This window comes from Chelonoidis abingdonii, chromosome 9 (genome assembly GCF_003597395.2).
Source record: "Chelonoidis abingdonii isolate Lonesome George chromosome 9, CheloAbing_2.0, whole genome shotgun sequence".
NCBI lineage: Eukaryota > Metazoa > Chordata > Testudines > Testudinidae > Chelonoidis > Chelonoidis abingdonii.
This window is the reverse complement of record NC_133777.1, coordinates 25,531,183-25,546,278: the sequence shown is the minus strand read 5'-3', so window position 1 is coordinate 25,546,278 and position 15,096 is coordinate 25,531,183. Positions and strand designations below refer to the sequence as shown.

The 15,096-nt window shown below is 42.9% G+C and overlaps 1 protein-coding gene across 3 annotated transcripts in view; it reads left to right on the top strand.

Moving 5' to 3' along the window:
• The window catches only part of ABAT (4-aminobutyrate aminotransferase), a 164,268-nt gene extending 152,796 nt beyond the window's left edge, over positions 1-11,472 (top strand). For all 3 annotated transcript variants that reach the window (XM_032769066.2, XM_032769067.2, XM_075069286.1), the window contains exons 12-16: positions 1,436-1,573; positions 3,087-3,254; positions 5,160-5,306; positions 7,720-7,831; positions 9,458-11,472. In XM_032769066.2, the coding sequence (XP_032624957.1) occupies positions 1,436-1,573; positions 3,087-3,254; positions 5,160-5,306; positions 7,720-7,831; positions 9,458-9,579 (687 nt within the window). In that variant the 3' untranslated portion in view covers positions 9,580-11,472. The remainder of the gene's footprint in view (positions 1-1,435; positions 1,574-3,086; positions 3,255-5,159; positions 5,307-7,719; positions 7,832-9,457) is intronic.
• Positions 11,473-15,096: the final 3,624 nt, after the last annotated feature.

Here is a 15,096-nt window from a genome sequence, read left to right as displayed (position 1 = left end):
ACAGTGAGGGCCCAGTGCTCAGCAGGAACAGCAGCAGCAGCAGCCCTCTCCCTCCTTCCCTCTACAGCATAGGAATAGAAGGGAGATCTACTGGCCACAGGAGAAGCAGGTTTCTGTTCCCTGAGTGACCAGAGCAGGGGCTGCACTAGAGTAATCAGGAACATGCTAGAACCAATTAAGGCAGACAGGCTGATTAGAACACTGGCAGCCAATCAAGGCAGGCTAATCAGGGCACCTGAGTTTAAAAAGGAGCTCACTCCAGTCAGGGAGGGGGGAGCCAGAGGAGAGGAAGTGTGAGAGAGATGCTGGGAGCAAGAAGCTGAGAGCGCGAGGGTGTGCTGCTGGAGGACTAAGGAGTACAAGCGTTATCAGACACCAGGAGGGAGGTCCTGTGGTGAGGATAAAGAATGTGCTTGGAGGAGGCCATGGGGAAGTAGCCCAGGGAGTTGTAACTGTCATGCAGCTGTTACAGGAGGCATTATAGACAGCTGCAATCCACAGGGCCTTGGGCTGGAATCCAGAGTAGAGGGCGGGCCCGGGTTCCCCCAAACCTCCCAACTCCTGATCACAGGATTCTTTGCTGCTTTTACAGATCCAGACTAACACAGCTACCCCTCTGATACAAGGTAGAGAAGGAACTTTGTCACACTGGATAACGACAGGAAAAACTACAAGCCTAGCAAAATGCTTTGAGGATACATGCTCTTATGACAAACAGCAAAAAACAACATGTCAGTGGAGAAAGCAAGCATGCAAAGGATCAGTTCACAAACTTAAAGATTATAAAGAGATGGTGATTTGTTTGAAAGACCCAGTAGTAGCTGATCAGCACCTTCAGAAAAGTGTCACTTTAAATAGCATAAACTTACCAGCCCCAGGAAGCTTGGAGCAGAAATTACCAGGCACAAATTATATTACTAATCATCAACAATTGGTACTCTGGGATTAATTAAAATGTTTCTATAAGATATTCTCAGCAACAAAAGTTCTGCACTATTTAATCTGATTAATTTCAAAGCATCTGCAGTATATTTCCTTGTAATACTAATTCAAAATGATTAGATGAGGTTTCACTTAGTAGCACAATATATAACTGTTTTTTCTTCAGCATCATTTGAGTGGCTTAATAAACAAAAGTGGTTTCCATTATTTCCCTGAGTTTTGCTACAACTTTCAAATGAGCATTATTGTAAACTAATGTGAGCTGTGTTAAAATGGTTTAAAATTATAGCACTTTAACATAATTAAAATTAAGAAGTAAGTAACATCCTAATTTCTGCAGCAACCACATGTTAATGTTTGTGGTTTTTGATACCGCCAGTGCTCTTTGCACCAAAGAAGTCCAGCTTCTAGTGCCAGGAAGGACTAGTTTTTCTTGGGAAGAAACTTGCCATTATGTCTTGGAAGGAAAATGTAATATCTGTGTTTGATACAGGTGGAAGATCTGATTGTAAAGTACAGGAAAAAAAAGAAGATTGTTGCTGGAATAATCATTGAACCAATTCAGTCAGAAGGGGGAGACAATCATGCTTCAGATAAATTCTTCAGGAAGCTACGGGACATTACCAGAAAGGTAAATCAAACATTTAGAGGTCCACTAACTGGTTAGTTCAGTCTGCCAGACTTCATTCTCGCTTCTCAAGTTAACTGGCATTTTCTCCAGACCATTTCAATAGGTTTCCCATAATCCCCTTCTGAAGACTAACGTAAGAGTCCAAACATCCTGGAAGACCTCTAAAATGGCACTGGTGGCAATGATGTATATGTGCTCAAACCCAACAGTGCCTCTTCACCAGCACAGTAACACCTCCTGTTCCATTTGAAGTGTTCTCAGAGAGTCAGCAGTGACTTGTTCTGTTGAATAAATTCCCCCACTCTCAAGGGAGACTGAGGGATTGGTCCAGTCTGATAAATCCTGGTTCCATATCCATGTTCCTTAAGCTGTAAAGCTAACTTCCATAGAGAGGCTCATGCAATTCCAGGAACAGTAGTTGGGATGGTGAAGAAGTCTTTTTCTTTCTGGAACATTTGCACTTGGAACTATAGACCCAGCAACAGTAAAAGCAGAAGCTGAGTCCAGATGTAAGTTCAGATGTTCCACTAAATGACAAAAATAGACAAGATGTTGTCTTATGACATTTGGAATATCATGGGAACTATTTAAAAGGGGAGATGAGACCTGCCTTTCACTTTCTTCTTGTAAATGTTCCGGTGAGAAACCTGAATGTGTGTTCATGGAAAAACATGTTAATGACATTTGAGTAACCCTGTTCTGTAGGATGAAGCAGCAGCATTTTCCTTTGTTAACAAGTGCTCTCACTGCCTACTCATATTTTTCTCAGTGTAGCATCATTTGAGCAGTTTAGATTAGATGGGCAAGTATGAGGCTAAGTCAAGCAGTTTTTGTCTTGCCCAAAGTGAGGATGTTCCAATGTTGTAACAATACTGTGTTGAGAACACGTAGTAATCTGTTTTAATGTGACTTTTCAAAATCTCCTTGCCTGCACAGGATCAGTGGAGTAGTCCATTGCAAGTAACATCTATTTTTTTTTTTTTTATTTTTAAAAAGCTGGAATTTTCAGCTAGTCAGATGTGCTGGGATGTTGCCTGTGTCTATCGAACGTGACTGGCCCCCAGTGTTGTAGGTGGAAACTTTCAAAAGCACAAATGGAAGTTAAGCTCTAAACTCCCATTGACTTTCATTGGGAGTTTAAAGTCTAACTGCTTTTTGAACTTTTTGAAATCTTTCCTCTAGCGTTTTCTAATATCCCGTATAAATGTTTTGAGACAGTCTATATAAAACACAGTTCTTTTCTCTGTTGTCCTCACAAGCTTGTATAGAAACCAGATCACTGTGTACCTTCCTGAAAAATAGCTGAATTTCTTTTGATGCTGTAGTCACAAAGACCTAAAAGATCAACTGTTTTACAGACTGACATGAGAGAGGTGTTCAAAACAGTTCTCCTGACATATTGTTCTGTGCACTATTCTTTAACTCTTACTGTTTGTGTGTTTAGTAAGAGAGGTGAATATTTGTTTTGGAAACATGGATTCAAGTTCCCTTATCTCTCAATCTCTCTGAATAGCATGGCTGTGCATTTCTGGTGGATGAGGTGCAGACAGGAGGCGGCTGCACTGGGAAGTTTTGGGCCCATGAACACTGGGGCCTAGATGACCCAGCCGATGTGGTCACATTTAGTAAGAAGATGATGACAGGAGGATTTTTTCACAAGGAGGAGTTCAGGCCCAATGGTGTAAGTGTTTTAGTGTACCTTGGATTCTGTAGTCCTAAGTGTTAATGAGTGAAGGAAGATGGTCCATTTCTGGGAGTGATTCTAAAATGTGCTGAACCTTAAGACATGCTTCTGTCCTCAAATGCCTGGTGAACAGTTTTGCTGCATGTATAATAAACTCAGCAGTCCTGCAGCTGAGTTCATCTGATATGTGGCAATGCACATATTTGCTTATTTGAGTACGATGGAGCTATTATTTGACACACACATTCTGTATACAGTAACTCCTCACTGAACATTTTAGTTATTGAAAAATGCGAGTTTAAGTGAAATGATGTTAAGTGAATCCAATTTCCGCATAAGAATGAATGTAAATGGAGAGGTTAGGTTCCAGGGAAATTTTTTTTGCCATACAGTACATTACAGTCCAGTACTATAGTTGGGAGGTGCCCCCACCTTGCCCTACACAGGCACAGCCGACTGGCACTGGAGACAATGAGGCAGGTAAGGAGGCTGAAGGTGCGGTAGGCTAGGAGAAGCACGTTGCGCAGCAGCAGCGGCAGCTTCCCCTACTCTCCAAGCACCAGGGGTAGGGGGCTCAACCCTCAGCCTGCCCACGCCCTCCCTTCCTCCAAGCCCCCACTCTCATCTCGCCTCTTCCCCCTTTACTCCACACGCCGTGTCCTCTCTCCTCCCCAGTCCCTCCTCTGCCTCCTGCCCACAGCAATCAGCTGGCTTGCGGCATTCAGGAGAGAGGGAGAGGAGCGACGACACGGCACGCAGGCTCCCCCTGCCTCCCGAACACCACAAGCCAGCTGATTGCCGCGGGCAGGAGGCAGGGGAGGGAGGAGGGAGGACACGGCACGCAGGCTCCCCCTCGCTCCTGCCTGCGGCAATCAGCTGGTTTGCGACATTCAGGAGGGAGGAGCAAGGACTCGGCGCGCTGCCTCCCCCCTCCCTGCTTTGCCTCTTGCATGTGGCAATCAGCTGGCTTGTGGCATTCGGGGGGTGGGGGAGGAAGGGGGAGCCTGTGAACTGAGTCCTTGCTTCTCCTCTCTCCTACTGCAAGGCAGCGGATTGCCGGTGGGGGGAGGAAGAGGGGGAAGGCACTGATCCGCGGGGTCGGGCGGGAGGCACGGGGGGGCGTAGGGGAGCTGATAGGGGGCTGCCAGCTGTGGACAAAGCAGGCAGCCAAACGACGTTATAGTGAAGCATTGCACAACTTTAAATGGAGCATGTTCTGTAATTGAGCAGGGACATAAGATCGAAACAATGTTAAGCGAGAGGACATGAAATGGGGAGGAGCTGTAGTTTCACACGCACAGACAGTGGGCCTAGTTCTCCATGCCCTTACACTAGTTTAACTACATTGAAGTTCTGCTTGTATAAAACTGGTGTCAGGGAGTGGAGAACCAGGTCCAGTATTTCTGATGTGCTTTATTTTCAGCACCAGATGTGAATAAGAATTGACCCTGCACTTTTGGGAGCTATATCTCTTTTCTTCAAGATCTGCAGATTCTTTTATTCAGAATATTTTTTAAGACAATTGGCAATCTGTGCGTAGTTGTAAACTTAACATATGGAAACTGAGCCATTGGGACAACAATGGAAACACTGAAGCAAAACCACACCGTGCTAACTGCTGGCCTCAGTTACACAAACATTCATTTCAGTGAGGTCACAAAGGACAGGGTGCCGTTCTCAGTGCAGAGTGGCTTCTCTGTAGTTTGTCCTAAATGCTGTGGATCTGCTCCCTTCTGAGCAGGCTTTCTGTTCCTACAGCACAGAAGAGGCGCCTAGTGTTCATTTCTGGTGCCCCAGAAATTTGTTGATGCCCATGTGCTCACTCTCCTTTGTGTAGAGCATTGCTTTGATTTCAGATTGCCTCTCACCATCTTACACAATTTTTTTCCCCTCTCCCTCCAGCCGTATCGGATTTTTAACACCTGGCTTGGAGATCCCTCCAAGAACCTCATGCTTGCTGAAGTCATTAACGTTATTAAGAGGGAAGACCTTCTAAACAATGCAACCCATGCAGGGAAAGCTCTACTGGCCGGGCTGCTGGACTTACAGGTGACTTGGAGGGTGCAGAAGGGGATTCTGACCTGGGGCAGAGAGGGTTCAGGATGCAGGCTCCAGCTGGGCTACGTTTACCAAAGGCGTCTCCCAGTTGGCGGCACAGCAGGGCTAAGGCAGGCTCCCTGGCTCCATGCTTCCCCCGGAAACACCTGGCATGTCCGGCCTCTAGGCAGAGGTGTGGCCAAGTGGCTCTGAACGCGCCCAAAGGTGCTGCGCCCAAAGGTGCTGCCCCCACAGCTCCCAGCCAATGGGAGCTGCGGAGCCGTTGCTGAGGGCAGGGGCAACACGCATTTCCCTGATCGCCCCTGTGCCTAGGGGCTGGACATGCCGGCTGCTTCTGGGAGCTACGCAGAGCTGACCGGACTTTTAACGGCCTGGCAACTCTAGCTTCCTGGTGAGCCAGCACTCGTGGCTCCAGCCTCCACACTCCGGGAGGGTGTGGGGGTGCTGAAGCTTGTGGCTTCCAGCCCAGAGCATGGAGACTTGCCGCAGGCTGGATCCAGACCACAGGCAGTAGGTTCGCCACACCTGGACTAGATGATCACAATAGTCCCTTCTGGCCTTGAAGTCTATGACTCTGAGTTCTACTATGTGGTGTATAGTCAGTGTTCACAGATTTAATTGTCCTAGTTTTAATGTTTTAAGGTTAAATATCTCCTTGTACTACACAAGTCCCACTTGTCTTCTAGACAAGAAAATGAAGAAATGGTGGGCCTTTTCCACTACAAGTATTAGAGGTTTTTATCAACTGAGGTCTTCATCGCATTGCTCAGCATAGTGTCTGAGCCCCATTGAGATCACCTGCAGACTGCCTCATACACACAATCCTGGTGCATTCACTGAAGATGTTTTTAATACAAATAAAATCTGGGTTTACTGATGCCTTTACAATAATCAGGCCAATCTGTACTAGCACAAAATGTTTTTAAATGGTAATTTGTTAGATACTAAGCTAATGCTGGAAGTACTTCTGAACTGGGAATCTATTGGCACTTAGAAGCTGTGTGACTAAGATAGGGGAAGTGTTTGTCCAATCTGTGAATAGTAGGTGGGCAGAGAGGAGCACAGTCAACACATTTGTTTGCAAATGCTTAACGCTGCTCTCCCTCAGGATCTACTCATTAATGATCTTGCCCAAGGAGACAGGGAGAAGTGACAATGTGGTTTATTTTTCTTTGAGATTTATGGGGCAAATTAAAATTGTTTACTCTTAACTTCAGTTTGCAGGATTTGTGTCCTGAAGCTGAGTTTTGATGAGTTCTGCCTGCGGACATGATAGATCTCGCTGCCTGTACTAAACTATTGATCATGAGTTGTTGTGTTTTTTGTTTTTTAATTAAAAGCAATCCTATAGAATATACCAGACATGAGTTCAATGTGCTGCACAGAGACAGTCATACATAAGGCCATCACCTCAGTGTGGTGCATATAAAATATAATGGATTCAGACACAAGTTCATGGAGGATGACTATTAGTCATGATGGTCAGGGATGCAACTCCGTGCTCAGAGCAACTGTAAACCTCTGACTACCACAACCCAGAGAGGAAGACTGGGTGGATCATTCCATAATTGCCCCGTTCTGTACACTCCCCCTGAAGCTCTAGTGGGCCACTGTTGGAGACAGGATATGGGCAAGATGGACTATGATCTGACACAGTATGGCAGTTCTTATGCTCTTATATTGGGGAATGAGATTTTTCTTCCTGTACAGAAATTCCCGCTGTTGCCCTTTTTCCTTTTTCTCTTTTCATTAAAAAAGGCTGTGTCCCAGCCACACAGCAGTGCATGCTTCCTTGGGGAATAAAGAGCTGAACTCTTTCTAGTCTTACTTAGAAAACAGAGTTACCACTTCACTAGAAATAAGCATCATATAAGCCAAGGGGTTGAATATATCTACTGTCCATATGTATTTTTAGCAACTGAATATATTGTGTCTACCAAAACTTGCAGCTTATTGTAGCATGAAGATAAACTGGTTTCTAGCACCATTCAGTAAGCGATTTGTGCTCAGATTTGCCTTGGCAGTATCCTAAATGTATAGAATGGGTGCATTTTAAAAATCCAAGTAAATATTGCCTATTGATCCTGTTCTGTGGTGTAAACGCTGTCAGACTCCTTTATATCCTTGTGTGAGAGAGAGAGAACAAAATTTCTTCCAGCCATAGACATCTAATCTTCTGATTACTAAACTCTCCAGCAGCACCAGGCAGTTTTTGCAGCTGGGTAAATAGGTCACAGAAATTAAAACTGTGTAATATTTCCATGTCTGCAGAAACTGAGAAGGCAAAGTTTCCACGTTGTAGAATGCCTAGGTGCACTGCTCACCAGTAAAATGCCCTGAATTCTCTGCTGGAAAAGTCTGACAGCAGATGTAAGAGTAATGTTCCCATAACTCTTTATTCTAGGCTCGTTACCCCCATCTCATCAGCAGAGTGAGAGGGCGAGGGACATTCTGTTCATTTGATACTCCAGATGATACAACTAGGAACAAGCTAATTGCAATAGCCAGAAACAAAGGTATGATAAAGTCTGTCCGCATGTCATGCGGAAGAGTGGCTTTCAGTATCTCATCCCCTCATGCATTTGATTTTTCTCCTGTGGCATATGAATGAAAAGTTCCAGAAAATTTTGTTTTCTCTGGCTGGGGAAATAACATACTATTTCTGTAAGCATGATGCCAAAGCCTCAGGTTGTTTCCACTTTCGGGATGTAAGACAACAGAAATGTTCTCCTTATGTTCTATGTAAAGCCTGATATCACTTCAGTGGAGATTTTAATTTTTATATTAAAATAGAGGCTAGTTCTACCAAGGCTGTTTTTTTGTTAGTGAATACATTTATACCACCACGCTAATTTATCATGTATTTATAAGTAATATTTTATAATGCCATTTATAATTCAAATGTTTTAATTAGAAAATGAGATCTTTTTTCTATAACAGTTAAATGTTCTAGTTAGGCTGGTAATACTCAAAATGTATTTGTGTATCGAAAACCCCATAATCACGTGTGTGTGTGTATATCCCTATATAATCCACTGTTCTTGCATTGTCGCTTACAATCATTTATAGTTTATAGAACTGTCTAGGGTTGCTGGTTGGATGAATTCCTGGAGGTTTCATCACATGACATGATCTTTAATTAAAAATTAATCTTTAGTTCCTGGAGACTCCACAACAATCCTGGAGGGTTGGCAACCATATCCCTGTCACAATCCCTCCCCCCAATCCTCCCCCATCTTCTTCAGTTGAAAATCAGCTGGCAATCTCGTAGGATGCCCATGGAACAACGGGTTTGAGAAACCTACATCACGTGACACTGTACCCATCCCATGAGGCATTGCAAACCCTTTCCAAAGCATCCTGCAGCCAGTTTCACAGTGGGATAGCTACTCACAGTGCACTGCTCTGTGTCAATGCAAGAGTAGCTAGTGTGGAAGCACTTGGCCAACAGAAGGAGTATAGTGTGGACGTGCAATAGTGGTTTAATTAAAGCGGTTTAGTTAAGGTGGCATAACTTTTGTCAGCAAAACTCTGTAGTGTAGACATGGCCCCAGCTGAGCAGCAGAGATTTTAACTGTACTGCAGCCTTTGATTGGGAAAACGGATAGATTGTTTCAGGATTAGAACACTTCACATTTTTTTAAAAAACTTAACAGGGATTAAATGATTGACCAGTCCCTTTGGATGGTTACCCTTGACCTCCTGTACTCAACAGTGTATTAAATACAAAAACGTCACACCAAAGATGAAAACAAGCAAACATCTTGTTCTGTGATGTAGGCCATGACTGTGTTTAGAGTATTAATGCTCGTTTTCAGTCTTTGTCACTGTCTGAGCGTCGGTCTCCTTGAGATACTATATGGCCTCCCTTGTCACGGCTAGGACTACTTCCAACGTTTCAAACATCTGGTGAACAGTATCAAACAGCTACCATGCTGCTTACGTTTGTTATTGTGTCAGGTGATCAGCTCCAGGCCCCACTGCATCACTGAAACCCCATTTATGGCTTTACATGGGTCTGCAGTGCTGTGGAGAAGCATATACTGGCCCTCAGCACTTGGGTGAACTTCATCCTGAGAGAATGGTATGTGTTGTGTATCCTCCAAAGAGGGAAGTCACTATGGTACATCTTATTGCCTTAGGTGTTGTGCTGGGAGGCTGTGGCGACAGATCGATCCGTTTCCGCCCAACTCTGATCTTCAAGGATCACCATGCGCACCTCTTTCTGAACATCTTCAGTGACATCTTAGCAGACTTCAAGTAAACACACATTTTCCTTGCACTGAACAGTCCTGTCCTGTCCTCTAAGATTATGAAATTAGTTTACTTAATTGGTACATGTTTTCACTTACAGGACAAAATGTGAATTCATAAAATGAAGCTGTTGTTTTTTTCCCATGCTTACCATCAAGTCAGGCTGCTTTAAACTGAATATCTGGACGCACATGGAGCTTTGGAGTTTCACAGACCCCCAGCAAGTGCATCCAAATGCTCTAAGCAGTGTGTTTGCAAGGGATATTTCACTTGTTGAGTGCTAGATTGCACTCCATTTTCAGCCTTGGGTCAGAGCAGGAAACAAGGAAAAACCCTACAGACATGCACTGCCTTGCATATTTGATTATTTAAAAATAACACAGAAATATATATATTTTCATAGGTAAATGCTGTAACTTTCCTTTCTCCATTTTGTGTCCAGACAAAGCAGCAGGTCTTGTGAGTGTGGGGTAGAAGCTTAGGAGATGTCTGCCAAGCAGAAAGTGCCATTGTCTGACAATGACTAGGAGGAAAGAACAGATGTTTCAAAGCAAGCTCTGCTTTCCAGCACTGCCAAGTACAGTATTTCAGAGAATCACTTCCAGCTGTGGTCCCATAAATACAAACACACAATCTGTCATACCAGACTGGACCAAGAGACCATCAGATCTGCTGCCTTCGGACTATACCTAGTTCTTCAGAGGCACTGATGCATCTGGCCAGTTGAATGCTACATGGAAGTGAGAGGGGGAAATAATTCCTTTCTGGCCCTTGATTAGTTATTCCTAATGTAAAAAGTCAGCCTTGTGCACACAAAACTGTACCCAAAGGTTTCTGAATTGCTGAAACTTAGGAAATAAAATGAAGCATGTACTGCTGCCTTATTTTAGCAATCTATAATGTGTTGGGCTGCAGTATTATTTAACTGGCTTGCCCATAATATGCAGCCATTGATTTAGCAAAATTTCTAAGCAAATATTCAAGATATTTTGCAAAACCACAGATGCATTGTTTTGTATCGAGCCATTACTTGACATCAGATCTGTTGCGATGGGGTCCTTACTAAGTGCACAGCTCTAATGCAAAATAATTCTATTGTTATAGTAGATTTCTTCTCTCATGCTTGAAGGGTCCTTTAGAAAATCACAGGATCTATAAACGTCAGTGGTCTGTTAATCTGTTCACTATCAGACAGTTGTTTTGGGGTAGCTCCTTTATATATGGCTTTCCTCTGTCTAGTAGAAAGGATATTTTCATGAAGCTGATTTGCTGAGCTAATACTGTTATGTATTCCCGTTCTCTTCCCTAGTGAACGTTTGAATTTTGACTGAATAATGACTAAACGTTATTCAGGGTGAAAAATCTTTTGAACTGATTTGTGAATTTTCCATGTCCAGATAGAGAAGTATTACAAATTAAACTATTAAGCTCCCAGTGGCCAATAGGTTCTACAGTGTAATTCAGTGGAAGCACTTCCATATTTAGGTTGAGACCTGCACAGCAGCATAGGAGATTTAGACATTCGTTCTGATAAGTTCGGTGAAAGATGCGTCTAAGTCTTCTGGTCTGCTTTGAAAATATTCTGCCTAATAAGTAACTTTCATAATTACTGGCAACTAGCAACCAAGGAAATTCACTTCTGCTGATTTTAAAAATAAGCAGGCCCATGTAAGCCTGTCTGTGCTACACACTGTTCTGGAACTTGGTGGTCAGAATTTTCATAGTGTAGACAGGTCTTTTGACCTGATGATTATCATCAGTTTTCTGATGATTATCTGTAAAAGTTCATAGTTGGGGAAATAGCCAGCAAAAGTCAGGGTAAAACTTGGAATTGTAGATTACAGAAGACTTGATGGAGGGTTGGTGAATAACTGTACAGTGAAACCTCATTGTCATCACAGTCCTAGTATCAGAGGGGTAGCCGTGTTAGTCTGAATCTGTAAAAGCAGCAGAGAATCCTGTGGCACCTTATAGACTAACAGACGTTTTGGAGCATGAGCTTTCGTGGGTGAATACCAGATGAATGTCTGACGAAGTGGGTATTCACCCACAAAAGCTCATGCTCCAAAACGTCTGTTAGCCTATAAGGTGCCACAGGATTCTCTGCTGCTTTTACAGTCCTAGTAGATATAATACTATCAAGAAGAAAGTCAAACTAAGAAATTCCTCGTTTGACAACATTTTGGGAATTAGATCATTCAACATATCAATGCAGTAGATTTTAATAAATGTCTCTAGCAAGTCTTGTACTTTTACGGAATCAAAGGTCGAGTAATGAAGTCTTATCACATCCTCACTTTTATTATAAATACTCTAGGTGTTTTTAATAACTTCTACTAACACTCAGTAACTGTGTAAAATTGTGCACAATGTATGTTGATCAGATTATGTTAGAAAACATACTCAGAGAGCACTGCAGCCTAAGCATAATAAAGTAATATTGTTTACAGCATATTGTGGGCAGTGCCAAATGTTTAAACAAAAATACCTAACTGCACTTCATGATGTAACTGGTAACAATGCACATGAATCCATGAAATACGTACGTTTCCTGTGTAATCAGTATTCTTAAATAAAATATTTATAATTGAACTCCTCCAGTAAGTAGCCCTTTTTATTGTTAGAAATTCACTTTTTAAATAAAAATATACACTCATAAATGTTATGCTCACTACATAGTTCTGTATTTTTATATATTCTTTGGGGGATTGTACACCATACACATAGCCCCCTCATTCAGTTGATCTCTGGCTGCATTGCTATTTAAGCCAGAGGAAGCATTAGCCAACATGACTGCTTCATCGTTTCCTTTTGCTTTACTGCAGTAGTATTGAGTTCTGCCAAGTCATAGGAATGATGTGAACTCCTCCTACTGGCTCTGTGTTAGTAGACTGCAAATCAGGGTTGGTCTGAGTGATGTGTTTAAGTGATGATGATTTTCCCCCTAAAATACCAAAGAGAGCCAACCCTGAAAATTATAGCTAATTCTTCCAAGTGATGAGTTTGCCTTGATGGCCTGTTCTGCTTAGCAAACCAGTTCAGCTTAGCAACCGATCAAGGCCTACTGAAAAATTTACTGGCTGGGGTAGACAGGCCAGATTTATGACTTTGTTAGATAAGAGAGTGCTTGCAAAGTCTGGGGAAAATGCTTGCAGACACTTTGTGAAGCAACTTGTATGTTTTTGAAGCTTACCAAGAAATAACAGTTGCTCTTTGTTTTTCTCTTGTATGCTGGGAAAGTATAACTGGGAAGGTACAGTGATGACGCGACGTAAGTAGTGACGCGACGGAGTAGCTAATAAAAAGCAATTTGAATTTGCGGAAGGGGGGCTGGTTCTGTGTGGAAAACAGGCTTGTTCTTTGTTGTTTGTGTGCATTCATCAATAAAGAACTTGGTATTTTTACTTTGCTGGGTTGTCTGTCTTTTGCGGTCAGACACCGAACCTGAAAAGTCTGGGATAGAGAGAACCCCGAAACAAGGTAAGTGAACATTGAGAGCTGAATTATTTGCCATTGTCCTAGGGTTGCTACATGATGTAAAAATGCATGACAGATAAATGCTTTAAGGACTTGACTTAAGCGCTTCCAGAATAACTCAACATATGTAAGTTTTTCTTGTATTTGTGATAGAAATGTTAACGTACAATGTAGCAGACTTCTTGTACAGGTCTTTGATTTATACTCAGCGCAGAGTGAGCCCCTTCGAGATGACTATCTTTTCATTCTCTGAATCAGTAGTTTTCTCAACATCAGTTGATTAAGTATCACAACACGCCAGCAAGGTAGATGTACTTATGGGAGTTGAGGATGGATTTAAAAAAAAAAATCTAAGAAATTATCCATTTCATAGATGGGGATACTGAGACCTAGAGTTTAAATATCAGTCATCATTCACACAGTGAGTCAGTAATAACTGGGCTTAGAACATTTTACTCCAAACTCCCATTTCTCTACTGTAGACACAATTCATCCCCACCTTCAGACCTCAAAGTTCACTGTACATCAGTGAGCAAAATCCTGCCCAGTTCAGCACAGTGGAGGGAGCAGACATACTCCATGCTAAGTCCTACTATGAACTTCATCCAGTTGGAGCAGGATTTCACAGGACAGGTTTGAAGGTGCCCTGGGAAATGCTCTTTGAAGCTCCTTACAAGCAGAAGCAACCTGCACTTTGTGGACTTCATGCTGCTGTGACTGCAGCATATAATCCATTTGATTGAGTGGGGTAGGGTTACATCTCCATCCCTTAAGGTATGTCTAACACTTCAAGCTGGGAGTGTAATTCCCATGTTGAGGAGACATAACTGTGCTAGCTTTAACTAATGCATTAAAATCTGTATGTAGCTGTGGCAGCAGGAGGCGGTAGCCTCCCCAAATATGTGCCTAGCATCTCAGACAGGTTTGTACTTGGGGTGGCTAGCTCCTCCTGCCCTTTGTGTCTCTGTGGCTATGTTCTATTTTTAGGGCTAGTCTACATTGGCAATGCTAAAGTGCTGCCATGGCAGCACTTTAACGTGACTTGTGTGGTCATTGCAGAACGCTCTAAAGCACTCCCAGAACTCTAAAGAAACCACTTCCACGAGGGGCATAGCTCCCAGTGCCGTCTACACTGGCACTCGACAGCACTGAAACTTACTCGGGGGGGGGAGAGGGAGGTTCACACCCAAGTGAGAAAGTTGCAGCACTGTAAATTGCCAGTGTAGACAAGCCCTTAGTATGCTAGCTCAATCATAGCTAGTACAGAGATGCCTTCTCAAGCTGGGAATCAAACCCCAGCTCAAAGTGCAGACATATCCTTAGGGACATGGCAATCTCTCACTGGCTGGCCTTTTATTCTAGCACTCATAAGATCCTGCCTTGCTGCCTGTCCCTAATCCTTATCTTTCTTCCTCCACTCTCTTGCATACCAGAGGATTTTGCACTAACGTGCAGTACATTTTTAGGAATTATTTGACTTTAGGCAAAACATTTGACAGTGAATTGTAAATCTGTCACAGAAATCAGTAATACCAGAATAATCAAGAGCAGCTATGTAATGACAAATGGAACCTCCAAAGATGTTAAAGATGGAATGAACTCTAAGCTAATGCATGTGGTCATCTATGTTCTTCTTGAACATTTTCATTTATGATGCCCTAGTGACCTCCTTTGGCAGCTGCTCTGTAATTGCTCTGATCTTATCTAAGCCTACCCTGAAAGGATACTTTGTGCTTCTAAGACCACGACTTCGTGTAGTACTTTATTTGGTCAATTTCAAGTATTTTTGTACAGAGTAATCTATCTTATCCCATCAGCCATCCTCTCCCTTTACTAATTCAGTTATTTTAATGTGAAAATGAGAAAATTGCAGTGCTTTGTCCCTCAGGATTAGGCTCTTCATTAATACATAATGAAATTTATTAGAGGTGTAAAGTCCATACAGGGCCACACAGGGTTTTGAGGGCCAGGGCAAAATCTAAAACAGAGGCTCCCCACCCTTCCAAAAAGATTACAACTGAGGGGCAGGGGTTGGAGAGTGAGCCTGCCC